This window comes from Coloeus monedula (assembly GCF_965178545.1).
Source record: "Coloeus monedula genome assembly, chromosome: 3".
Taxonomy (NCBI): Eukaryota; Metazoa; Chordata; class Aves; order Passeriformes; family Corvidae; genus Coloeus; species Coloeus monedula.
The window spans coordinates 88,283,864-88,309,541 of NC_138783.1; the positions used below are offsets into that span (position 1 = coordinate 88,283,864).

Genomic DNA, 25,678 nt, shown 5'->3' on the forward strand with positions numbered 1-25,678 from the left:
GAAGTCAGTCTCAACAGCATTTAGGACTCTGACTCTCCATCATGGAAAACAAATGGGAGGAACAAGAGCAGCAGTGAAAGGTCTTTGCAAACTGTGCTCTTTACTTATTCAATACAAATTATTAGCACTACTTATATTTGTGGTTCTAAAACCAGTACGAGCCTTTCGGTACCATGTCAACCATTTCTCCTCAACAACCCAATTTCACAGATTCCATCTTGAAAAATCTACCAAAAAATAGAAAAGTGCATTTTTTTTTAGTAAAAGCCAGTAGTGTAGCACAAGGCACAAGACAAAAACATCAATATGTTTAAATAAAAACATTTTGTGTATTAGGGAAAAAGCTGTAATCAAATGCATAGGACTTACGGCATTAGTGAAACAAATTATTTTTCCCAAAGGAAGCATTAATATCTCTCAAGTAGGACAGCACTCAAAGTCCAAAGATAATTATATAATTACTTATCTTAGACAGAGTATTATGTTACACTACATTGGAATTGAACAATAGTCCCTTGAGCAAATCAGTATTTTGATACCTTTACAGTATTTTCACACTGTCCTAGGTAGTTTAATGAACCATTAGGAAGTTTTGACATTAACATTCTATTGGATCAAATAATACACATGTTCTGTTAATTATTACATCCTTAAATATCCAGTAGATTTCATTTTAACGCTTGATCTCCACTGGACCAAGCCAATTGCTAAAAATAACTACGTGCTGTCTATGATGTAGCAATCTTCCGGCTCCCTTCCAAAAGGAGTTGATGCAGCACCATTACCTGAGGCTTAGTGATTGTGGCTGAGAAAGGAATACTGATCACTTGAACCATCAACCTACAAACCCCCGCAGTAGGGCAGACCATGGAAGAGTCCTTGACTACCAAACCCCTGTATCATTTCCACTCTTCTAACTGACATTTAAATACCTGCCATGTGGCTTTATATTTATTTTTAGTTCCTTTTAATTTTTTTTTCCCCATGGAAAAGGCTTGTGAGTAATACTTTGGAATTAGAGTGTAAAGTTAAAGAGACTCTTATAGACATCAATTATCATTTTAATGTATGTAAAGAGATAATATGGTAACTAGGTTGTGGAAAACAAAGGATGCTTACAGCACTTGAAGAAATGAACTAGCTTCCATATGATCAAGAGAACACAAAAATGTGAAATCAGAGTTATTTAGATGGCAAAAATAAAGTCCTATACATACAAGGAATATAAACATTCTCTGACAGTTGCTTAAGACAGACAGAACTAAACGTGTGCTCATTCACTGAAGTAATCAGTTTTAGAAACAATAAGTGTTGTATGCATCTGTTCAAACTGAATGTAAATCAGACACTTGACTATAAGCTTCAGCCAAGAAAAGAAGTTACTACAGCTCTCTCCCCTCTCAGTATTTCCTCATCTTCTTTCTAATCAGCTTGTCTGAAGTTATTTGAGTTTCCATGTGTAAGAGTTACACTAGCATTTATTTCTTAAAGGCTTGTAGAGGCAGGGACACTGGAGGAAGAAAAAGGCAATGTTCCTCTGGAAAAACAGTTCTTAAACAGAACCAGTTAACATTGACCACAGTCATGGTCTAAGCACTACATAATGCTTCTTACTCCCATAAATCCCACTTCCTTGCCAGTGGGGGACTGAAAAACATTACCATTCCCATCTATTACAGATTAATTGGGTAGAAAACCTACTGGAGAGGAAGCAGCTTGCACACACATTTTACAACCTTGGTCAACTCCTCATCTCTGAAAACAGTTCTGTTCTGAGGAACTGTTTGAGATACCCATCTACTAACGAAACTCTGCCTCAACACATCAAGTGAACTCTCAGTTCCATACCTTGTATTATTTCTAATAGTAAAAGATGATCAGAATTTACAGTAAAGTCACAAAAGACCACTCCAAAACAGAATGACACTCTGCAGCTTGTTCTGGATTTCACATTTTTATTGTAAGTACATGACAAGTACCCAGAACTTGCAGCTTTATGCTTGCCTTCTTTTTAACATTTAAATGCACATTGAGGTCAATCTGTTGGAATACTCAGGAGTAGATACCTTCCACGAAAACACTGCATGAAAGGATGCAGCAGGTACCATTTCTTACTTTAATCTCTGGTTTGTGTAGAGAGTTGATGAACCCCGAATTCCCATGGCTAGGTCTCTTGATGAGGACTTCAGTATCCCTTCCTTCCTCTGAATCTTGCCCTGGTATCCAACTGAAAATTGAAGTCAATATATTAAAAGCAGGTATTTTCCAAAAGAAGTATTGAGTGTTTGTGCTACGTTGGAACTTTGTACCATCAGAACAAAGGCCAGAAGAAAGATGAAGAAAACTAGTGATACAGCCAACAAGCTACAGGGGATTCCAATGAAAGAGAGATTATATGATCTTAAACCTCACACAAAATGAAAATTATGTGATAAGCTTCCTGTGCATTCTGAAATAAACAATCTAACAACATAAATGACAGAGCAGCAAAGTAGGATAGAAAGGAATACATAAAAAACAAAGTAGTGTAACTCTGCTTAGATCAGCTTTGCAAATGTAACTGATAAACTGAAGGAGGAAAATTCAGATTTGGTTTAAGTGGGAGTCACTGTAAATGTCCGTGAGGAGAGGGATAACTTAAATATACAAAGTTTCTGGAAAAAATAGAAATAAATCAGTAAAAACAGAAATAATATTCAGCTTGTAAAATCTGCAAGTTTATTCTTGGCAATTACAGGAAAAGCATTTCATGAAAGGCTGAAGATGAATGTAAAGCTAAAATAAAAGCCACAGAACTTACAGAAGCTAAACTGCAAGTTCTTTCTCAATGCAGCAGAAAAACACACTTTGATCTTGGGAGAAATCTTCTGAATTTAGATAGCCAGTCTTGAAGATGGCAGTAACAGATTGCAACTCAGCCATATTCTGATATTAGACTGAGGAGGTTTCTTCTACCACCATTAACCAACCTTCCAGAATTCCGAAGTGCAGCAAAATTTGTAAAGAGCTAGACTCATGATGACACAGCTTGTCCAATAACCAAGCAGCTTTCACTTTAAACCTTGGCCCTACTTCGACATAAAGTTTACTCCTCCGATAAGACTTTCTCCTTCCTTGAAAAGAAAACAGCATCTAGGCAAAACCCCTGATGATTTTAGCATACTGTAAATTGTACCTGCTTTTAGTGTCTAACATGGTTTTGCACACTCTTTAAGTTTCACTATTATAACAAATAACAAATTTGACTGAGCATGATTATTGAAATTTACAGAATTAACAGGACAAGAAGAACATCACTCATCAGCCTTAAAGTTTGGGAGAGTTAAATAAAATCATTTAAGAGCCAGGCTTCTTCCTGCATGACTGGAGACATGTAGCTAGAAACTTAGTTTCATTAGGCTCCCTTAACAATCCATAGACAGCAAAATACAGGCACATCACCGGCAGATACATATGTTGCTACTGCAGCTTTATGGAGGTATTTCAAACTTTGAATACACAGCATTTTCCCATCCACAGAAATAATAATTTGTCACTATGTGGATTATTATGGTTCATATAGGAGAGGTACAAAAGCTGCTATGACTAATACAAAATGGAAGAAAAATTTAAGGTACCATTTCAGCTGTACATTCTTCATTATGTATCACACCAGCTAAAAATATAAATAAGCCCTGCACTTCCCATGCTTAGAAAGTTTTAATACCATCTTTACCGCATCTTAAATATGTTTTAAATGTTATGGAAACACACGCAAAAAAACTCTGGACAAGAAACTCCTATCAAAATAGGGAAAACTTTACCTAATTACAATTTTAAAAATTACCTGTCATTACCCTATGGGATAGTTCATCATATAAAAACACAAACTGTTATTTATCATGAATTCTAGGACTCCAAGAAAATTAATGATTAAATATGAACTCAATGCAAGATCCTGTTTCAATAGTAAAAGTCTCACTTCATTTCACTGAAACGTTCTCTATATAGATGCTTTTCAATGACCTTACAGACAAGAAATAATTTGTTGATATTCTTCCAATTACCTGATCTACTATTACTTTTTAACACAAAACTTTACTAAAAACAATAGTGAAAATACCTACCTCACAGTTACCTGTGACATTCTAAGCCTAAGCCAATCTAAACATGCCTTTTTTTCAATTTCTCCTACTCTCCAGCTTCTTCTTCACGAGAACTGAGTACAATATCCATAGTTTAATCAGGATTCAAAGGCAAGAGCTGTTCTGCTTAATGACACCTGCCTTACTGAAATTGTGTTTTTCTTCAAAAGAGGGGGGAAAAGGACAGGAAACATCCAGGCCAGTAGCAGAAGATGCATCACACTTACCATTGATCTTTTGCATGCAAAGAATGTCACTTGCAAACTCCTACAGTGTCCTTCCCTCAAGCATTGTTTAGGGCTTTTGTTTTCCTAGTAGATGAAAAAAGAAGGGATTAAAATTTTGATTTTTGCAGCTCGTCAAAGAGACATCAAAATACTTCACAGAATGATAGAACAGAGTTGCCGAATATTCTGAGTTGGAAGGCACCCACAAGGATCATCTAGTCCAACTCTTAAGGGAAGGCCAATACAGGGATCGGACCCACGACCTTGGCGTTATTAGCACCACGCTCTGGCCAACTGAGCTGATTTGGGTTGGAAGGGGCCTTTGAGGATCGTTTAGCTCCAACTTCAGAAAAGTTCACTGGGGATTTCGCTTCGGTACGGTGACTTGCACTCTCCTCGCAGCTGTAATTCCCTAAGCTGCTGCAAAAACGAGGTAAGAGGCCGTAAAAAAGCGACCTGCGGGTGCCTGCCCCGGGAGGGCAACCGCGCTCACCTGCAGGACGCAGGGGCTCTCCAGGAGGCACTGCCGCAGGTCCTCCCTCACGCCGCCGCAGGCGCGCCCGTCCTCCTCCTTATCCTCGTAGTACTTGGGCATGGCGGCGAGCCCGGCGCTACGCCCCGCTGCCGCTCGCCCTGCGGCCACCGCCAACCGCGGCCTCCATCCCCAGCGCTGCGGCCGCTTCCGGCGGGGGCAGGAAGGGCCGGGGCGGCTCCGGGAAGGATCCCCAGCGCCTGCGCCGCGGACGGTGCCGGAAGGCTGCGGGACGCGGCCGTGGTGGCGGTGCCGGGCGGGGCGGGGGTCGCGCTGCGGACCGGGGCAGCAGGTGAGACCCTTAGCGCGGGGCGGGGCTCGGGGCTGCGGCGCTGCCCGGCCCGGCGCTGAACGCGGGCCCCGCTGAGGGGGGGCGGGTGTTTGTCAGCAGCGACGGCCGGGCCGCTCCTAAGTCACGGAATCGTACACTGTTAAGGACTGGAAGGTACCGTAAAGATCATCTGGTTCCAATCCCCCCACCATGGGCAGGGATGCCTCCCACTAGACCAGGTTGTTCTAAGCCCCATCTAAACTGGCCTTGAACGCTGCCAGGGTTGGGGCATCCACAGCCTCCTGGGCAGCCTATGCCAGTGCCTCACCACCCCCACAGTAAAGAATTTCTTCCTTATATCTAACCTAAACTTCCCCTGTTTCAGTTTGTACCCGTTACTCCTTGTCCTATCGCTACAGTTCCTGATGAAGTATCCCAGGTTCCCTGTTTTACCCCTTCAGATACTGGAAGGTGCTAGGAGGCCTCCACGCAACCTTCTCTTCTCTCTCTAGGGCTGAACTGCCCCAACTTTCTCAGCCTGTCTTCATAAGGGAGGTTGTCCAGGCCTCCCGTCAACTCCATGGCCTCCTCTGGACTTGCTCCAGCAAATGTCATTGTTTATACTTGTGCTCAGTTTTTGTCACTTCAGCATTGTGGCCTTCATCACGTGATTTTATTTGTAGCCTTTATTATGTGCAAAATCAAATACATCTTCTGAAATTCCTTCTTTAGCAAGATGCTGCCAACCACGCTGGTTAATTCTGGGAGCCAGGGCAATGGTGTGCTGAGCCCCCGAGATGCTGCGAGGCACACGGCCGGAGCAAAACGCTACAAGTACCTCCGGAGGCTCTTCCACTTCCGGCAGATGGACTTTGAGTTTGCGCTTTGGCAGATGCTTTACCTGTTCACGTCGCCCCAGAGGGTGTACAGGAACTTTCACTACAGAAAACAGACAAAGGACCAATGGGCGAGAGATGATCCTGCTTTCCTAGTGCTGCTCAGTATCTGGCTCTGTGGTGAGTGCAGGAGAACAGACAGCATAAGGAAGAGGGAGGGAAAGTTTAGGGATGAATGTTTATTTTCCTTCTAGTAACACACACAGAGAAAAGGCCAGTTTTTATGGATGATCTTTTAATCAAAGTAGAACAGAAGAAAAAGGCCTAGCCTTTTTAAAGTTAAGGTGGGAAGTAGAAATCAGAGTAGGCTTAAGTAGTACTCTGCAGTTTTGAATTGATCTCTCTGTTGCAACTCATTTTTTGTTGCATTTAAAACTGCGTAGTTCACTGTAACTTTACAGACAGTAAGAAAACCCTATGCCACACGGCAGTGTTTTTGTTAAAAAATACTGAATATTTGGTTTACCTGAATATTATGGATAAAACACTGTTTTTACCATAAAGGCCCTGATGAGATTCTGTATATTGCAGAATAAAGCAATAAAAAAAGGAGCTCATATAAATGACTGAACTGCAAATTAAATAAGTATTGTCTCAGTTGCCTTCTATTAAATAGTGTATTGCTGTTCGTAATAGAAAAACTCTTAACTGAAATAGAATTACACATGTGGTTTGGGTTAACAAGGAACTTTTATAAAACAAAGAATGTTCTATTGTAGCATTGTGTGAATTTAAAAAAAAATAGTTTGGGTGGAGCATTACAATTAAACCCAAGTACAGATGAGCATTCATATTATGAATAAATTGCATTATGTCTAGTTTTTGGTGGAAAAAAGTGAGCTGTTGGACTGAAAATCTCAGGGGAAAAGTAAAAAGGAAACTGGAGATTTTGTAACAGGATGCTCAAAAAAAACCCTATCAGTTTAAGATCTGATGCTTTCTTTTCCACAGCTGACTTTAATAATCTTTCTCTGCTTTCAGTGTCTACTGTAGGATTTGGATTTGTGCTGGACATGGGTTTTTTTGAAACAATAAAACTGCTACTTTGGGTTGTATTCATTGACTGCGTAGGCGTTGGGCTCCTGATTGCAACTCTAATGTGGTAAGTAGTGATTTCTGAAGCCAAATTCACTATTGCTGTTCAGACACAGAGAGTCCTCTGCTGTTTGTGAGACACTTGGTTCTTTCTTGGGGTAAACTTATACACAGGTATTGACCATAGGTTTTATGCTGTTGTAGTAATTGTTTCAAAATGATACCTTAAAAAAGAACACACCTCTTTCTTTACTATTTCCTTCAAAGATAAATGGTCAGAAGGTCTGTATTATAATGAACATTCCAGCTTTTTTTCTTTCTTCTTGAGCTGGTTCAGTAGTAATGCCAATTAAAAAAAAAGGTGGTTAAAAAAAAAAAAAAGCTGTTTAATCGAAATAATGAGTGAAAAAGTCACATAGCATGAGCCTGAGGATGATTCTGTTTATGTAGGGTGATATACACATGGCCCGTGCTTCTTGCTGAAGATTGTAGCTAGTGCCACTACAGCCACATCTGTTCTGTCTTGTGCTTGGCAGCTTTTTGCTTTGTTGGTAGTTGCTGCTAGTTTTATCCTCTACTGTCCAGACTTTCAGAAGTAGAGAGGCAGGAGCAGGTCATTTCACAACTCAGGCCTCGTCAGCACCATAGATGTGTCCTGCAGCAGTGAGGGAACCATGAAGTGACAGGAAGCCTGTGTTTCTGGGGCAAGGGGAGGGCACCAAAGAAAGAATTTTTATTTTACAAGGAACTTCAGAAAGCAAGGGCATTTAAGAGTTCTTAGTGATGGAGCTGACATCTTAAAGTGATGATAGTTGGAAAAGGGATAAATCCTGACAGTGGCCTCAGGAACTCCTGCTTGTAATTGCAAAATTGAGAATGAGGCACATAAAAGAAATATAACTGATAGACGAAAGGTCCACTTGACCTATGCTCCTGTCTGGGACAGCAACCCATAAATTGCTTGGGCTAGAGCTTATAGTGATGCTCCCTGCCACCATCCTCAGCAATTTGTGCTTCAGGATGCAGTCTCCTAAGCCAGGAAGACTTCAGCATCTGCTAATTTTCCTCTGTCTTTTGATCAGCCTCAATACCAGTCACCTGGCTCAAGTTTGGTTCAAGTCCTTTCTTCCAGTGCAGGCTCACCTTTTTTCCCAAAAGCTCCCCCCATTCCTAATGAGTCTAAACCCCTTCTTGCCTCACCTCTCCTCACCTTGCACCCAGGCTCTGCCTCTTTGCAACCCCACCCTTGGCACAAAGAGTAGGTCAGAGGAAGCTTCCATGAAAACTCTGGTCTCTTATTTCTGAGCATCTATTGACTTCTTGTTCCTCTTCTAAATGGGATAAATATTTTGATGTCAGCAGAATTTAAGCTGAAGGAAAGAGCCTTGAGGTCCATTCAGTAGCCTGTAATACTGGGCAGTGCACATTGCATTTTGCACTTCTTTTCAGTAAGAACAGGCACGTTATGACCACTCTCCTGGCCTCCTCCTGTCCTTGCAGTGCATCAGTTCTGTAGAGATGAAATAAACCATCTCTGTGTGAGGTGTGCTGATCCTGTACAAGCACTTCACTGGTCATCTCCCTGTGTGTACAGAGAGAATGAGCTTGTGGCTGCACTGATAAATTGTAGCACTGATCTCTTCTTTATAAAGAAGTTTTGTTTCTGTATTACCCGCAGGGTATTTCAGCTGCCTGTAGCATGCAGGGGATGTGATGATAGTTTTAACAAAACCATTTTAACCGTAGTCTGGTCTGCATGATTCTTGCATGTTTTTTCTCCCAGACAGCAGAAACTTTGTGGTGGAGAGTTGGGATCACATACAACTTACTACATCAAACCTATGTTTTGTCAGTCAGCTTTATAGCTTCATATTAACAACAGTCTCAAATATCTTTTCATGTAGGTTCATTTCAAATAAGTACTTAGTGAAGCAGCAGAACAGAGATTATGATGTGGAGTGGGGATATGCCTTTGATGTACATCTGAATGCTTTTTACCCACTTCTAGTCATTCTGCATTTTATCCAGCTGTTCTTCATCAACTGTAAGTAGAATACTTTGAGCTCTGCTTCAAAATGGTACACTATCAAAACAGCTGAAAGCAGTTATCTCTTGCAGATGTCATCATATCTGATTCTGTCATTGGGTATTTTGTTGGGAATACGTTATGGCTGATTGCAATCGGCTATTACATCTACGTGACATTCCTAGGATACAGTGGTGAGTAACATCAACTTATTTTGTATTTGTTTGACTAAAAAGAAGAGCATGTTTTCAGGCTATTGATTTGATCTTAGCATATTATTTGTAAAGCAGAGGCTTAGCTAAATGTTGAAGTAATTATTTCTTTGTGGTAAATGAAGTTTGACAGAAATGGACCAATCCATGGTTGCAGCTGGGTGGACATATTAACCAAAGAATTTATATTCTCCACCTCACCTTCTTTTGTTAGACCTGTAGCACCACAACTTGGTTTTCTTGTTCCTCTGTAAATCCACTTGAAGATGTTTGCATTAGATAAAAATTCTGTGATGAGTTTAAGACCATAGTTTTAGGTAAAACAGTTCCCCAAAGCATTTCGTGATAACAATAGGACTTGCAGGGCAGAGATGTCTGAGGAGGACAACAGAGCAGAACTATTTTTTATTGCTGCCTTGCCCCAAGGCTACTCTACATGAAGCACATTTTTAAAGAGCACTACTTTATACTTGCTTCAATATTGCTTCTGTTTCAGCATTGCCCTTTTTGAAGAACACAGCCATTCTTTTGTATCCATTTGCACTTCTCATCATGCTCTATTTGATCTCATTAGCATGTGGATGGAACTTCACCAAGATGCTTTGTTCCTTTTATAAATACAGAGTGAAATAAAACCAGGACTTCATGTATCTAATGTTTATTTTGTTTCTACCTTAGCCATTTTGACAGTAAAGAAAAAATTAGGAACATTTTGTAAATGGTTGTAAATTTCTCTTTATTGTAGATAACTGTGTAAAAAAGTTTGAAGTGTCCTTTTTTATTAAAATATTTACAACAGTAAACATGTTAGCAATTTTATTCAAATACTTTCGCAGTACATTCCTAAAAACAAGTTACTTGTACGTTTCTGTAGCTTAAATTTAACTGCAACAAGTCTATGTAGCATAACTCTTACTGCAGATACTTTGCACATACTGGCATAAGCTCTACATTATGAGGGGTTTAAGTGACATCAAATAGCAGTTTTATTGAAGAGTAATACTGGAATACCTTGCCCTGGGACTGTGTGAAAGTATAGATCTTAATACTGTTGCGATGGTAAAGCAACAACTGTCTCTAGATACAGATCTGTCCTCTCCTTGTATGAAAATTTGTGAGAACAGATTCACTTTAGTGACTACTTCAAATATACATGGACAATTCTGGCACACAGAAAAAACAGTGATGAAAGGCACAATTAACATGACCCTTATCAGGTTTCCAAAGATAGCAGCAAGTTTTTAAACCCAATCTCTAGCAGTCCGGTGGGTATTACTACATCCACCATTCGGAGTGGCAGGTCAATGAACATGGAAGGGAAGTACAAGTTGGTTTGGCTACAAGGGTGGGCTCATGGCAATGCCTGCAGCTGTGAAGTCCACAAGGCAGAAGTATAAACTGACCATTACAAACAATACCTTATGGAAAGTGAAGATGACAGCTTTCCAATGCAGTGTTCAGCATGAAACATGAGCACTAGGATTCAGTTTCCAAAACAACACAAGAGTAAACTGGTTACAGTAAGACAATTTCAATACTAGAATCTGATCTCTAAGGAAAAACTATAATTTATCTTAAAATACCAAATATGCTGGCAGTGCATCTTACAGTACTGTGTGTTTCAGCCACTGTTAAGGCTTGAAGAGATTCATGTTTCCCTCTCAGCAGATGCTGAGCAATGTTCTCCTTTAAACAAGGAAAGCCACTGAACTGCTGATCCATGGAAGGTGAAGGATTCCAGTCAGGATCTGCTCCGTCCCTGGCTAACAGCACAAGCTCCCGTCCTGCAGGCAGCTGCAGCTTAACTGTACATCTTTTCCCTAACAGGAATCCTAGCATCAGTGATCACCCACTTCAGTTCAACAGTAAAAAATACTTCATATTTAGTGCCCTGTGGTGTGATACCATTGAAGGACTCAGGGCCTGTGTACCTTCCCTTTAGAAATATCGAAGTTTTTCCCATGGAAAGAAGGTTACATCATTCTCAAGATTAAGCTACTTTAACTTCCAGTAGCTCACTGTTCACAGCAGAAATCAGCAAAACCCTTTAGTGACCACTAAGGTCGGAAAGGTGACACTCAAGGACTAATTCACCAGGTCTCCATGGGCTGTGTGTTTTACATCAGCAATCCATGCTAGCCTGAAAACACCAGTTGTTTAATAGCTTTTCAGCCTTATGCTGGTGATTGTAAAGATGATTTAAAAACACAAGGACTTCTTTTTTCCCCTTTCTAGCTATAGTTACTTGTTCTAGCTTTTTCAGAATACATCCTTCCTAGTAAGAACAAATATAGAACCTTGGATTCCTGTATTTTAGGGGAGCAAGGTTGGAAAAGATTCCATTTTTCTTTTCCCCCACAAGACTAAAATAATACTTTCCAAGTTGGAGGCGAACTACAAATTACTAGGATACTTCATCTGGAGGAAATATTTCCAACAAAATACAGAGATTACTGAAATTATAATATATTTGGGGAAAAAAAAAAAAGAAGGAAACTGTTACACAGTTGTTTAATTTTTCCAAAGACTAATTAACTTCAGGTCATTCAAGGAACTGTGTTTCACACAGGCAAAGTATAAATTGCTTTGCTCTAATCTGACTCAAGGTATTTAAAAACTGCTTTGAAACAGCTAGACAAGCAGTGATACAACAGAAGACTCCAGTCTTTTCTTGGTCCATGAATCACATCTATCTGAATTTTTCTAAGCCATCATTAAGTACAGAAAAAATGAATATATCTATAGGAATTTTTTCCATCAATGAAAACACACAGTTGAGATGCCTGCAAAAGCTCAAAGCCTTATACAGTGCTTTAGAAACACTCTTTAATTATCACATCCTGTTCACATTATTTACAAAGTTTTCAGTAGGATGACCCACTGAATGAGCAAAGCAAGATTATACTGACAGTCTTGTGTTTCCTTGGTGCCAAGCAATCCTTATCAGCTCAGAAAAGCAAGTGTTAGCATCAGCCAGTCTGTTTGGCATCCAGTGTAAGAAGTTCATTTGCCCAGATAATGAAGGTTTCTGGCTATGCCTTTGGTTTCACAAAAATTTGCTTTTTCTGAAGCTTTAACAGCATCAGAATGAGCTAACAGGAGCATAGGATAGTGCAGTTCATTTTGAAACATTTTCCATTATTGGATAACTGTAAGATTCAGCGGTCTCAAGGGGATTTTTAAGGTCACAACAAAAATAACTTGAAACTGAATACATGTACGGAAAAACTCCCCCAAAACAGTAATAGGCTTAAGATGCTGTTTAAGATCTCTTCTGGTAATACTGTCCCTTACAATGGAGACGTGCAGGAGACACCGGCCCCACTGGTGCAGGCCCAGTCACAAAGAGTGCCCGAGCTAGAGGCTGATGAGCCAAACAGCCCAAGTGTTCTTATTTCACTATACTTCCAGGAAGGAGACTTGCACTACTTTAGCCTGACTCGGGAATTGGAATTTAAAGGTACAAAGCCCAAAATAGCTGTCTGCAGAAATAATTAAGATAGAAAATATTTTCCTTGCTTTTTCTATTTCTCAGCAAAATTTCCAAGCAAATTTGCAGAAGTACCTGATTACACCAGCTCTGAATTTACCTGGATCTATGAAATATAATTTTTACTAATGTGGCACATTTATCCAGAGAGCCTATAAGCTCAGGAACATTGAAAATATTAAAGCAGCCCAGAGTATTTTCAACTCTTGCTACTACGACGTAATAAAAATGCACCAATCTTTAGAAAACAACCCACATTTTACCATGCACTAGTTAATTTGTTATCTTGGATAAATTTCTTCTCAACGTTTTTGAAAACTAAATATACTACTAACCAGAGTCTTGCAGTCAATGTGGTACAGATTCTATGTATTTAAATATATTAGCAGTGATTAATCTTAACTGCTGTGAAATACCAGGAACAGTGATGCTTTGAGAATAAGCACACAGTGTTCTTAAACAAGTGGTACCAGTAAACTTCTGGACTCATGCAAAAATGGAAAAGGTCACTGTCAGCAAAACTAATTATATTAAGAAACTGCAGTATCTAATGTATTTCTGCAGTCTGGATTGTAATAAATAACCCTCGTTTAAGTAACTTGCAGCATTCATTCACAGACTCAGCTGAGAAGAAAACCTAAATACTTCTCTCAGACCTTTGCTAGTTAATGTGTGATAAAAAGCCATTGCATGTTGATAATTTGATGGCAGGGCATTATACAGGGAACAGACAGGGCTGCAGCACCACAACAGGCTAAAAGTCACACAGGATTCAGAGCCTCGTGACCCACATTCCAAAATCCAAGAATAAGCTCCATTTATGTGACCAGTGCTTAGCTTATGCCCACAGTCTTTATGGGCAACACAAGCTTTCCAAGCAGCATTTTATTTACATCACCTGATGCAATCAGGAAAAGTAAACAAGGTCTGCCTGGTATCTAACTTTACTTGAACTTACACCAGTCGGTCTAAAGAGAAGGTCTTGTACAAATCTTGACTTCCTGTGTCCCCAGACAACACAGCTAATCTGTACAACAATCTGTAGAAGAAGTTAAGTTCTTCAACTTGAATATTGCTAAACTGTCAAAGCTATGGCACAATTCTCCAACAAGGCAGAAGAGAAGACAGGTTGATGCTATAACCCAGTGAAGGCTTGCAGTGCTAGAGAGGCAGGTTTAGGCTCCTGCTCCTTATAAACATATCATGAAAGAGGCCAAATCTATCAGCTGAACTTTAATGGGGAATTCAAGACCCCTGCTCTAGATCAGGGAGCATGCAACAGGTTTCGTGCATCTGTGCCCTGATCACAAAGACATTAAAGGTCTTTTCCAACTTAACTGATTCTGTGTTGGGGGTAGCAGAGTGTTGTTTTTTCCACAGAGAAAGCTGGCCAGGTTTTGAAATGTCAATTCCAGTAGGCTGGTTCACAGCACAACTGAGAGTACCCTAAGCCAGCGTGGATGCCTTCCTCCAATGACAGTCAGGTACTTCATTCCTATTAAAGAAAGGAATTCCTGCCTCTTTTTCCAGGCCATTTCTGACTAATTGAAATCTTCCCATGCCTGAGTCCTTACACATAAGCACCTAAGCAGAAGGACTCTTAAGAAAAGCAGCAGCATTAGTACTGCAACAATTCCACTCTGATTGTAGTCCAGATCATGTTCTGTTCCTGACTGAATTTCTGATTCATTTAAGATCACTTCTGTTTCCCTTGAAACAAAAAGGCAGGGTACTAACTTGAGGCCAAATTCAGTTCCTACTATAAAGTTAGTGCAAGTTATCATACTGATCCATAAAGGAGTCAAACTAAGACCTTGTTCTTGAACAAAGGAAGAAAAAAAACTGTAACTACTCACTAATGTGTCCAAAGTAAACACTGCAATAACAGAACTTTTTAAAAGGAGACTTCGGTAGGTCAAATGTATCTACTGTTCATTCTTTTGATAAAAGGTAACCTCTTGTCACTCCAAAGCAAAGCTGGAGAATGATTTTCTTCAGTACAGAAAATGAATTTGTTTAGCCTAGGAAATGTTTACAAATATTTTTAGAAAGAACTGATTTGGAGTAAAAAAAAATTATTCTAAAATGCAATGGAATCAATCTAAAATCACTGCAGATTTAGTACATAATATGAAACAAGACATTTCAACATGCTTTTTATGTGGCTACAAACTGTACATACTGGAATTTCATAGCCCCAAAGAATAATGCTCTTCAGAACTCTGTTTATGCCTCTGAACATCATTCAGATTCTGTGTATAAAACTACATAATTTAGAAACTTAATCTTGTTTTTTTTAAACATGGCAGTATATTTGAAACATGGTATTAATTTATGTTTGCATCTCCAAAGAAAAATGTAGAAAGATAACTTAAACTAGAGAATTCATAAAAAAACTATATCAATTTAAAATTTTACTGCATAAAAATATGTACTTTTCAAATTATTTTAATAAATTAAATATCCCTAACATTTTTAATATATATCCCTGACAGTCTATAAAAGAGGGTTCTTGTTATAGAAAATAAATGGAACTCCGAAAGGACCCCCTTCATAAAACTTATTTAACAATAATTATATTTTTTTCTTCTTCAAGGAATGTAATAATATGTACAACTCTATATTACTATACTATCAAAATAGTACAGGTTAAGCGTAGCAGGGTTCTGTAATCATAAGATGGTAAAGTCACATTACAGTGGAGGACAACTTGGGCCTCGGACGAACGTTATCAGTGTGGAGCATCAGTTTCTGGATGGATCAGATAAGAAGGGGTAAATACAATCTTCTCATCTACAGTAGATTTCACAAGAGGTAGAGTTCAAGTGAAAAAGAATGACATTTGGAATAAGGTGCATGCTCAGTATTTTCAATGTGTGACTTGCTAAGGATGTCAGATTTCATAGGAAGAGTTTTCAAGGATTCTTTTTTTTTCCTCTAAAGCAGATTTCCATGATCAGTTTGTAATCTTTTTAATATGAATCTGAAATAGAAATCAGAAAACATAAATCATGGTTTAGTGTATTACATTTCTGAGTAATAAGAAGTAACTAGTGTTAGCCAAAAGTCTGAGCTTCAAAACAGAATGAAGAAATCTCCCATTCACCAGTTATGTTTTCAAATGTTCTACCACTTCTTACCTCATTCAGAATTGCCCACACAGCTGAATTTTGTATCACTGAAAGCCGGAATGATGAAATAGGATTTAGGCTGGGGTCAACTGTTCCTTCAGCTACACCATTCTCAAACTTCCCTACAAAAGAAGCAAAAGTACATTCAGTTCAGTCCTGTTCAACAAACTGAAGTATGAAATCCAGAAGATGTATCTGTAGTATCATAATTCACAGGTGAAACCAGTATCATTCCTGAAACAAAAGGCAGTGAGTGATTTTGACATCAGATCCAGTTGTGCAGCAGCAAACAATATGGGGCACATCATCAGCACACACCAATCTGAACAGGATTGCACAAGAATAAAAGCTTTGAAACTGTCTAAAGGCATTGACACCTCAAACTCTGTGAAGATTTTGGCACAGGTATTCATTTAATATCATGGAACTAAACATGACGCCTTTGGTTTATGGGTTTTCAAGGAGGATTAAGGACAAGGAATATCATTAATGTGTAACATATTCCTATTTAAAGCATCTTCAATTATATTAGGGTGAGTAAGAATTCAATTTAAAAGCCCAGTTAGACTTTACAGTGAAACCATATATACAACAACTGTAATTTATTATGACCAAAAAAATGTGCTTCCAATATAACAGGATTGCCCAAGCTGTGTCCAGCAACTAATTAAAATCCATGAGTAAAATTTCTCTTCCTTGACAACATGTATCCAGGCACCTTCCCCAACAGCCACTTGGCTGTTGAAATGACAGTCTCATCCTATGATGAGACAGCTGATTGTCTGTAGGGTGGATTCACATCCAGGCCAAGCACACAGCTCACACCTAAGTACTTGTGCAGTCACAGGACAGAGGAGGTGATCTTACACAACCTGGAAATGCCTCTACCATAATCCAGGTGATCAGTCCTGGCAGAAAAGTTGGATGTAGCTGCACTACAACTAAGAGTCACAAGAGATCTCTGTTTAGTACATCAGTCTCTGAAAAGAAATAGTGGACACAATACTAAGTGAAGCCTACAGGGTCACATACCCAAAAATGAGTGATCAAAACTCAGGTTTAGGTTTGTTTTACTTTTAATGAAGATGTCTTTAACAGTTGCAATAGTAAGAATACACTTTTTTTTCTACTGTTACATACCTATCCTGAAGTAACCATCCTCTAAGCGTTTGTCTTTGGTTTCTTTGCTTAATACCAGTTCTTCATTCTGGAACAACAAAGCATAAATGAGATAATTTATTTTGACATATGACTTTGCCAGAGAAAGACAAATGTGTGTGCACTTTTCTTATATATTCAGCATCCATTTTTTCCAAATAATTAAAGAACAACGTGGAATATAGTTATTTATAGCCTTAGACAAGCCAACACAAAAAAATTAAGAAAGAGCAGCAGTGTTCCAGAACTGAACAATACTTGGCTTCAAGGGAGAAAAAAGAAGCACTCCAAGTGCCTCATGTAACTTGCATGGTAAGTGCCCTGTGAACAGAATACTTAGCAGATACTGGCATACACAGTAGGAGAAAAGCAAAGGCAGGATCCTGCCTTGTTTTTCTATGACTTAACAAGAGCTTTCTCTCAGACAAATGAAAACTTGCAGCTTACTTTTTGATCTAAGACTTTGGGTGAGATGGAAAGCATCAGACCAGTGAGGGAAGCACTGCAATTATCACTGCCTTACTAATATGGATAGGGATTTTTTTAATAAGCACAAAAAAAAAAAAGTAGAGTAGAGCTTGAGACACAGCTTGAAAATTACAACCATGATCCAATACTGAAAGACCCACTCCAAGAATTGCCCAGGAATTAACTAAAAATGCTTGACAAAACAGAGATTAAATTGATCCGCTTTTTTTTTTTTTATTCCTGTTCTGAAGTGAGGCAGCTGAAAAAGTGGTCGGGATTTTTTTTTTTTATTTATTTGGAGGACAAGTGTTTTAGTTTTCTTTTGTTGTTGTTGTTGTTTGGGTGTTTGGGGAAGTTTTTTCTTACAGGTTATCTTGAGGGTTTTTTAGTGTGCTGCTTGAGTCCCAGGCAAATCCAGTCTGGGGGCACTCTGGTTTCTAAGGGTTGCTTTTTGTTTTTCTGAATTCTACTCAAGGAAGATCAGGGTTAAAATACCTGAATGGACTTCTAGCTCTACTGATGTCCAGGGAGGAGAAACAGGGCCCTCAGGAGCTGCTGTCCTCCCACTGACAATATTTTCTGCTGTCATCAGTGGCTTAGGAACAGGCCAGCTGCAGAAATTTCTGTTTACCTTTTCCACAAATTGCATCAATAGCAATACAACCTCTGTAGCATTACTTCCTTAAGGGATGCTCCAGGTTGATGGACATTTAACAGCCAAGTAAAGCCAAAAACGATGATGCCTGATGCACATTTTTGCTCATTACCTTGTGCATTCTTGTATCTTGGGCTTAAATGAAGTGAGGGCTGCTGCTGTTTTTGTGGTTGAATGTATTTCCAAAGGTCTTGGGAAACAAACCCCTCAGATCTTATAATATCACACGTCATGTTGTATGATTACAATTAAACTAACAAATTTCTTTTTAAGTCTGGGAATACTAAGAATTTCCTATTTTTGCCTGCTTCAAGGAAGGCAGACTGGGAAAATGGAGATGTGAACTTCTCCATGATTCTTTACTTTAAAAAAATAAATAAAAAGGAAGTGGAAAAAAAAAAAGATTCAACACATGGCAATTTTGGCATAGATTTCACGATTCCTATACCACATATATGGGAGAAGATAGAAATACTTTGCTGTTTTAATACTAAATAAAATAAACTTGTCTGAAGTAGTATCATAATCCTCTCAGACTTTTGTGATATATATAGTTAGCTGTAATACCTAGCTGACGAAGAAGAACCCATACCATCTGACTTCAAACAAGAATATACTTTAGATAGTGTAGTGCTATCTTGTGGTAAAACTGACTGATTTATGGGGGAAAAAATCAGAAATCAGAGGAAAGGTACAAATTCTATTTAACAATCTACATATTTCAGTATCTAATGGGTTTGGATGTGTGTCAATCCCTGAACTAAGACTTTCTTACTAAATCAAAAAGCAGATTGATTTAGGTTTCCCATTTCCCAAAATACACAGGAGAGGGAAGACTATTTTTTTTTTTAAATAGTAGCAATGAACTAGAAGAAAATTACCTTTTTCACCTCCAAATTACCAACAGCACTTGTGCAGACTGCACCCTGAATGAACATCTGAATAGTTACAATAGTGTTCTGTGAACATACCCACTTAGAAGAAGGAAAAGTATGAGACCATCAAAACATCAAGTTCATACAGTTAAAAGAAGCATTTATGTCTCCTCACCCTGTTAAAAAAAAAAATCAATAAAGAGACTTTGCTTTTATCCTGTAATGGAGAAGACACTAATCAAAAAATTCATACCTGAAAAGGCAAAACTTCTACAGTTGTGTTTAGAAGTATGTCTCCTGGATGCTCTGGATTGCCACTGTGAAACAAGTACCTATAAATGAAAAGGGAAAAAAAGACAGTCTACACACATCAGTCAGAATCAGCTGTGTTACTGTCTTGCATGTTAATTGTCACATACAGATGTTACAAGGATAAACATTATTTTTATACTGGGCCTACCTCAGCTGGGGCTAAGATGGTTTCACATGTTACTGTAATTGGAAGGGGTCAGGTTTTTCAGTTGCTAAAGAATAGTTGGGCAATGTTGTACAGAGGAAGGGAGTTTGCATCATCTGCTCTTCCCAGATTGCATTACACAAAGCTGTAGTCATTACTGCCTGGCACACACTGGTATCAACTCCAGAAGCAGGAGGCCTGCCTTCCTTCAGCCTCTCCCCAGCACACGTCACCTTCTCCCTGTGCCCACAGGATGAACTCTGCAGATCCATTCTGAACCAGTTCTGGGAACTTAGCCAAGTCAATATTTTGCCAGGTGAGTGTTCCCCAAGTGCATCTCTCCACCATAGTTCATTGCAAAATCCCATTGATGATTGTGCCAGGAATTCCCAACCCACATCCACACCCTTCATGTTACCTGAATTCAAACTTCTATTCCAAAGACAGATTTAAGAAAAAAAAATTCCTCAAAAAAACAAACCAAACAAAAAAAACCCAAACCACAAAAGCCTGTTTTTGACATGTATACATACATAAAAAGGACTTTCTAAAACCTGTACAAAGACCCTCACTCAGTTGTACAATTAATTTTTTTTTTTAATTGGACAGAGTAAGTATGTTTGAACCATTATCTAAACCATCCCTGTCAGTATCAATCAGTGAAGTGTTCAAATTCTAGCTGCCTACTCTGAACAGCTTTTGCAGGACTGCACATGTGTAGATAATTTTACAAAAGAGACAGTTTAATTCCTCTTTTTTTATATATAACAGGAACTTCATGTTATTCTAAACACATAGTATGTAAACCAGTAATAATTTTTTTTACCACTAGGTGGAATCAATGCTTGAAAATTTTTCACTGCTTACCATTTTTTCTAGTGGACTAGAGTTAATTCAGATTACTGTCATAAACTAATTAGATCCTACACCTACTCAGATACCACTTTTAAGAAGCCTATTTTACTTTTATTATGTTTAAATGAATATTTAAAAATCTATCAACACATTTCAAACCTTTCTTCAATTGGAACTTAGATGGTGCTTACTGTTAATTTCTCTTTGACATTAAATATGTCACCAGCCAGAGACAAAATTAGTTCAGAAATTATAACTTGATTAAAATTACAAACATTAGCTCAATTTGGAATTTATTAAGATGCAGTTAGAGATGTAAATTCCAGTTTGTCTTTATCCAATATATCTGAAGCCAGGTTAAGTACCTACCATTAATCCATACTCCATACCTACAAGACAAGTAGAAGAAAACTGTGCTCTAACCCTGCCTCAGAAATGTCTGTGATGATAGAAGTATTTTAAGAAACTGCACACACACGTAGAACATTTTTTTTATCAAGGCTCAGGAAAGGAGTAACACCCCACATTGTGATACAAGAAAGCCACACTGATTTCTATTGCATGGGTTTCAGCAGAACCACACAATTGTACTGCAAAACAGAACTGGACTGAATAAGCCTCAGCAAAGTATGTGTTTCAAGAAAAACAATTTCCACACTGTAGGGTAATGTAAAGGTTAGTCAATTCCAAAGTACACAAGCTACCTAAAACATCCACAGTTCTTCCAAGACAAATCTTGTGACCTTTTCTAGACATTAAAGACATCCAGAAAACCCCAATGCATTATTTTTTCTAGGAACAAGTGTTAACTGTACATTTCAATAGTAAGCAAAACAAAACTCTCAGGAAAGCTGACCGGAAAACTAAAAGTACATTCTACTGTCTTTTGACCTAATAGATCTAACCAGTCATTCCTTAGTCTGTCAGTTATCCTAAGCAGTACTGGACATTTTTTCTCTTGAAAACACTGAAAATTCTAAGGAGACTTAATTTAAAATGAAAAGTGATCAAACATTCACCGTCTAAGGTATTCCCATCAAATGCTCCACCCAAACCACAGACATGCTGCTTTTCCTTAGCACTTCGTTCTGAGAAGACACACCTAAAAATCCACAAAGAAACTCCCTGTGATCACTGTGCTCTCTATGAACAGTAATTGGTTTTGAAGGTTTGGATGGGTTTTTTTGGGGGAAGGTGGGCAGAAGGGAGGCAGTAGCAGTGGGGGCTTCATTTGTTTGTTTGTGAGGGGTTGTCATTTATTTATTTGGGTTTGCTTGTTTTTAAAAACAACCCTGCAAGCACACAACCACAGCCAACCATTTTTCCTACTGTGCTATCTTGAGACTGAGACACAGCTTCCTCCCCTCAGCAGTTGTCACTCCATTAGAGCAATGCACTCATGAGTTGGCACAATGCCAAAACAATTTACAGCAGTAATTAATCAAACCCAATTTCCAGATTTCCATGTAATCAAACCTGCTATTTTAGTGTGTTTTCTATAGCTATCTGTTAATCCATATGCAAACACAAATGTAACACATGCACATGTCACTTTTTAAATTATGTTTAGAAAGGAAGGGATATTTTTATATCTGAGTCTTGCTTCAACACTTGACAGATAACACCTCCTTAGACATTAAAAGTTACACAGATTGAAAACAGAAGCCTAAATACACATACACAGTCAATCCACAGCTATGATAAATATTTTGTTTAGAGATAAAATTTACCAATTAGAAAATTTAATTTAAAATAAAATGTACCTTACAATCAAACAGATATTGTACAGCTCCTAAAGTAAGTGTCATTGGCTATTCTGTTGTAAAACTTGCTTTCCTGACAGGGGAGATTTTCCATGGAGATTCATTGGAAATGGGTTGAGAGAGTAAAACTCATTTTGAAACAAAGGTCAGTTAAACCTCCCATCCCCAAATCCTTGAAATGGCTTTTACGGAATCTGTCTTTACCTCCCTAAACCTTCTGAGTTTGCACTCTATATATTCCAAGACCACTTTTACATGACTTGCTGTCATGCTAGATATTTAACTAGAGAAGAGAGTATTATGGGTTTCTCCCTCCCAGGTGGGGGAAAGACTCTTATGTCCTTTAACTAATGAACTGATTTATTCATCTGACATTTCTTAAGTAAAACAGACTTTTCTAAAAACCACAGAGTCATTTGCAGGACATTTATGGTCCTCATTAAATCACTAATGTAGAGTAATCCAGTTGATAGCCATAGTATTACAAGGTTGGGGTTGTTTATTTAATTCCTGCACCAGTAGTAAGATGTCTGGCCCATTCCTTTTTTCTTTCAAGAGAAACACTGGTTTATAATTGGACTGAATGATCTTAAATGCCTTTTCCAACCTAAATGATTCTCTGAGTCTAAGGTTTTCAGACTATGATAGGTATTTCTCAATACAGATACTGAAAGACTTGGAAATAGCTTTGCTTTCAACTGTTGAATTATTTTGACACCTGTCCTGGGATTTACACATGACAGTCCATGTAAACAGTAAAAACATGCTTTTTTTCTTCCTAATTACTTGACATTTTTCTTTGGGTAGAGTCATTAAGATTTCCTTGTCTATCTGCTGCTTAAACGTAACACCTTCTGAACTATTCCTTCAAATAAAAATTCTGAAAGCCATGGATCTCTACATATAGTAATTCCAACCAAACACAAATTCACCTCAAGTTAAAAGAAACAAACCATACTATTGCCTTATGGAATATTACTTCACTGCTTTCTTAATTACAAAATACAAACATGAACACAATTGAACATTTTTGATCAAAGTCATCAGAGAAAACTAACTTACAACTTTTACGTATAATACTAATGTATCTGAATCTAACAGAACCTTTTCTGCTGGCAGGTTCTTTTTGAAGAGTCACAGGTCAAAGATAATAACCAGCTACTCTAGATATTCAAACACAGACAAACCTCCCCTCTACCACAAAATAATTAAATGTATGAACTCACATACATTCTGCTCGTGACCTCAATGTGGTTTGAGAGTAAGAGGATGCTAAGCATTAATATTTCATGTAGCATAAAAAAATACACAAAATTTCAAGAGCACTGAAGGTTTAAAAACAAACAAACACACAAACAGAAAAAAACAACACCAATCACCAAACTAAATGGAGCAAAGTCAAAGCCGCAAAGAAAACTTCTGTTTCCATACTCAGTGACTTCAGTATTTATCCAAGTTGAGAGGTTGACTTGTTGCCATGGAGCTAGATACACATACAAAATCAAGACAAATAGAGGGGGAAAACCCCCCAGCCAATAACCTGAAACAAATATTCATACCTTCCACGCACGTCCTAACACACAAAGGGAGGGGAAGGCAGAAATGTGATTATCATTAATACACTGACAGAAGATCCCATTAGTTTGCCAATGCAGTTAACTCTTAGGGTGCTTCAAAAGCCTACACTGAGGTTCAGAACTCCTCCAATAGTGAGCATCCAGAGAGATTCTCACCTTTTGTAACATGTCCCAGAAAACGTATAAATTAATATTACTAATCTGATCTGTTATCTTTAATATACTTTTAATAGCTAAATTTTTTCATTACTTGGGCTTTCAAAAAAACAAAACCAAAATAACCATACCCATTTCTACCCTTCTCCTATTTTGCTTATAAAGGGATGTATATGTATCTCTCTTCTTTCTGTCACATTGAAGCATATTTAGGCCTAAAAAACTATTATTCTCTCTATTACCCAGTTTTATTTTTTTCAGGTGTTAAAAAAACTTTAATATTTTATTTAAATAAAGTGACAATTATTTTTTAATCTATAGAAAGTGTTTTAATTAAGTGTTCTAATTAAAAAATAGAACTCAATACACAATAATTTTCTTAGTAAATTATGGCCGCTTTATAAAAGGAAATAGTATACAAAAATTCTATAAACAGCATAATTCACATCCACTGTCAATATATCTGCATTTTGTTTTGAAGGAAACAAGTTATCTCACCTGATACTAAACACAAATATTCTAAGAATATAAGAATGCAGGTCTTTGTGCTCTGTAAACATTAGGAATCAAATTCTTTGCTTTACATTTCCTCCTTACATCTCTTTTTAGCAATCTGATGTATTTTAGTATATCCCATTTTCAGAAAAGGAAAATAGGTAGGAAGGCAGAGAGGAAATGTTTCCTTCCACATTTGAACAAATTATCCATAGCAACATGCAGCCTAAGAGTTTTTAATTCTGCACAACATGAATTTCTATAAAAGCAATATTAAGTCAGCAATTTTTTTGCTCTCTACAGATGCCATCATCCACTGTAAGAGTCATTATTCACCAATTCTATCCAGCATTTTTGATCACTGGATGCAAATGTGGAAAAAGAAAACTAATCTACCTCCCTTGTCTCACTTTCTCAGAATCCTAATTAGGAAGTGTTATTCTACTGTCACTGGAAACCAGTATGAACCATTCACTATGTCCTCATGCAAAATACAAACAGAAGATGAATAATTTCTTGTCCTTGTCTCAAGCTCAATTTATTCTCCTATTCTTCACCTCTTACTGAGTCATTTGAAAAAATTGCTTATAATTCCAAAAAAAGTGTAATTCCTCCAGTCTATGTATATATATGCATCTGCCAAATACTCACAGTAGGTAAGCAACATAGCGGGAGCTTTTCCATCTTGTTATAATTCCCAATTTGGGAAAAACTTTTCTGTGTTTGTTTGGGTTTTTTGCTGGGGGTGATTGTTTTTTTACAAGGTTATTTCTGCTGAATTTTTAACCCAGTAAGATGTAGAAAGGCTTTGTTGGGGTTTTGGGTTTAGTATGTGTGCGAGTTTATATGTGGGTGTATGTATGTGAACATCTTGTACCCGTCCAGCTTGGCTGGGGAAGCACAGATAACTCCATTCAATTTTATTACACAGAGGCATTTGCCACCATTTGAGATTGCACTTGGGTGTGTGACCTCATCACAGGCCAGAAAGATGCAGTTATGACATCTCAGAGACTCCAGTCCTTCTGGAAGTCACGTGAAGTATTTTAGAGTATCTCAAGTGGCATTAGGGAGCTAACATTTTGGCAACAGCATTAAGCCTCCAAGATTTCTGACTAAGAACTATAAAGCCAGGAACACTGCCAAATACACAAATCTTGGATATTAGTACCATTAAGGAAGAAGCAGCATGTCCTTGGCTTAGGCAGCTCTTTTCTTCTGTCTCTGATCCATACTTTGAGGTTTTTTTCCCTTTTCATATGAAGTCCTTGCCTC

The 25,678-nt window shown here is 38.1% G+C and overlaps 3 protein-coding genes across 4 annotated transcripts in view; 1 reads left to right on the forward strand and 2 right to left on the reverse strand.

The window, feature by feature from the left end:
• Positions 1–1,935: 1,935 nt before the first annotated feature.
• COA5 (cytochrome c oxidase assembly factor 5) lies at positions 1,936–5,053 on the reverse strand. The gene is made up of 3 exons (XM_082277938.1): positions 4,845–5,053; positions 4,352–4,435; positions 1,936–2,227 (listed from the first exon to the last, which is right to left on the reverse strand). The coding sequence occupies exons 1-3, from the start codon at positions 4,944–4,946 to the stop codon at positions 2,186–2,188; spliced, it is 228 nt and encodes a 75-aa protein (XP_082134064.1). The 5' UTR covers positions 4,947–5,053; the 3' UTR covers positions 1,936–2,185.
• On the forward strand, positions 5,007–25,189 carry UNC50 (unc-50 inner nuclear membrane RNA binding protein). 2 transcript variants are annotated; one of them, XM_082277936.1, is made up of 6 exons: positions 5,007–5,175; positions 5,887–6,170; positions 7,032–7,152; positions 8,990–9,129; positions 9,204–9,305; positions 24,707–25,189. In XM_082277936.1, the coding sequence occupies exons 2-6, from the start codon at positions 5,891–5,893 to the stop codon at positions 24,913–24,915; spliced, it is 852 nt and encodes a 283-aa protein (XP_082134062.1). In that variant the 5' UTR covers positions 5,007–5,175; positions 5,887–5,890; the 3' UTR covers positions 24,916–25,189. The 2 variants fall into 2 exon arrangements, with proteins under 2 accessions (XP_082134062.1, XP_082134063.1); XM_082277937.1 differs by lacking the exon at positions 24,707–25,189 and adding an exon at positions 9,820–10,090 and having other exon boundaries at positions 5,039–5,175.
• MGAT4A (alpha-1,3-mannosyl-glycoprotein 4-beta-N-acetylglucosaminyltransferase A) overlaps positions 15,660–25,678 on the reverse strand; it is a 69,864-nt gene continuing 59,845 nt past the window's right edge. The window contains exons 13-16 of the mRNA XM_082277935.1: positions 19,354–19,432; positions 17,085–17,151; positions 15,954–16,066; positions 15,660–15,796 (exon numbers count right to left, since the gene is read on the reverse strand). Coding sequence (XP_082134061.1) covers positions 15,770–15,796; positions 15,954–16,066; positions 17,085–17,151; positions 19,354–19,432 — 286 coding nt within the window. The 3' untranslated portion in view covers positions 15,660–15,769. The remainder of the gene's footprint in view (positions 15,797–15,953; positions 16,067–17,084; positions 17,152–19,353; positions 19,433–25,678) is intronic.

What these genes read in the sequence shown, in the direction of transcription:
- COA5 (XM_082277938.1), bottom strand. Translation starts at nt 4,946, where the DNA reads ATGCCCAAGTACTACGAGGATAAGGAGGAGGACGGGCGCGCCTGCGGC. An exon ending in AGAGCCCCTGCGTCCTGCAG is followed by an intron (nt 4,436 to 4,844) that starts GTGAGCGCGGTT and finishes TTCATCTACTAG; the next exon opens with GAAAACAAAAGCCCTAAACA. An exon ending in TTGCATGCAAAAGATCAATG is followed by an intron (nt 2,228 to 4,351) that starts GTAAGTGTGATG and finishes TTCAATTTTCAG; the next exon opens with TTGGATACCAGGGCAAGATT.
- UNC50 (XM_082277936.1), top strand. Translation starts at nt 5,891, where the DNA reads ATGCTGCCAACCACGCTGGTTAATTCTGGGAGCCAGGGCAATGGTGTG. An exon ending in GCTCAGTATCTGGCTCTGTG is followed by an intron (nt 6,171 to 7,031) that starts GTGAGTGCAGGA and finishes CTCTGCTTTCAG; the next exon opens with TGTCTACTGTAGGATTTGGA. An exon ending in CCAGCTGTTCTTCATCAACT is followed by an intron (nt 9,130 to 9,203) that starts GTAAGTAGAATA and finishes TATCTCTTGCAG; the next exon opens with ATGTCATCATATCTGATTCT.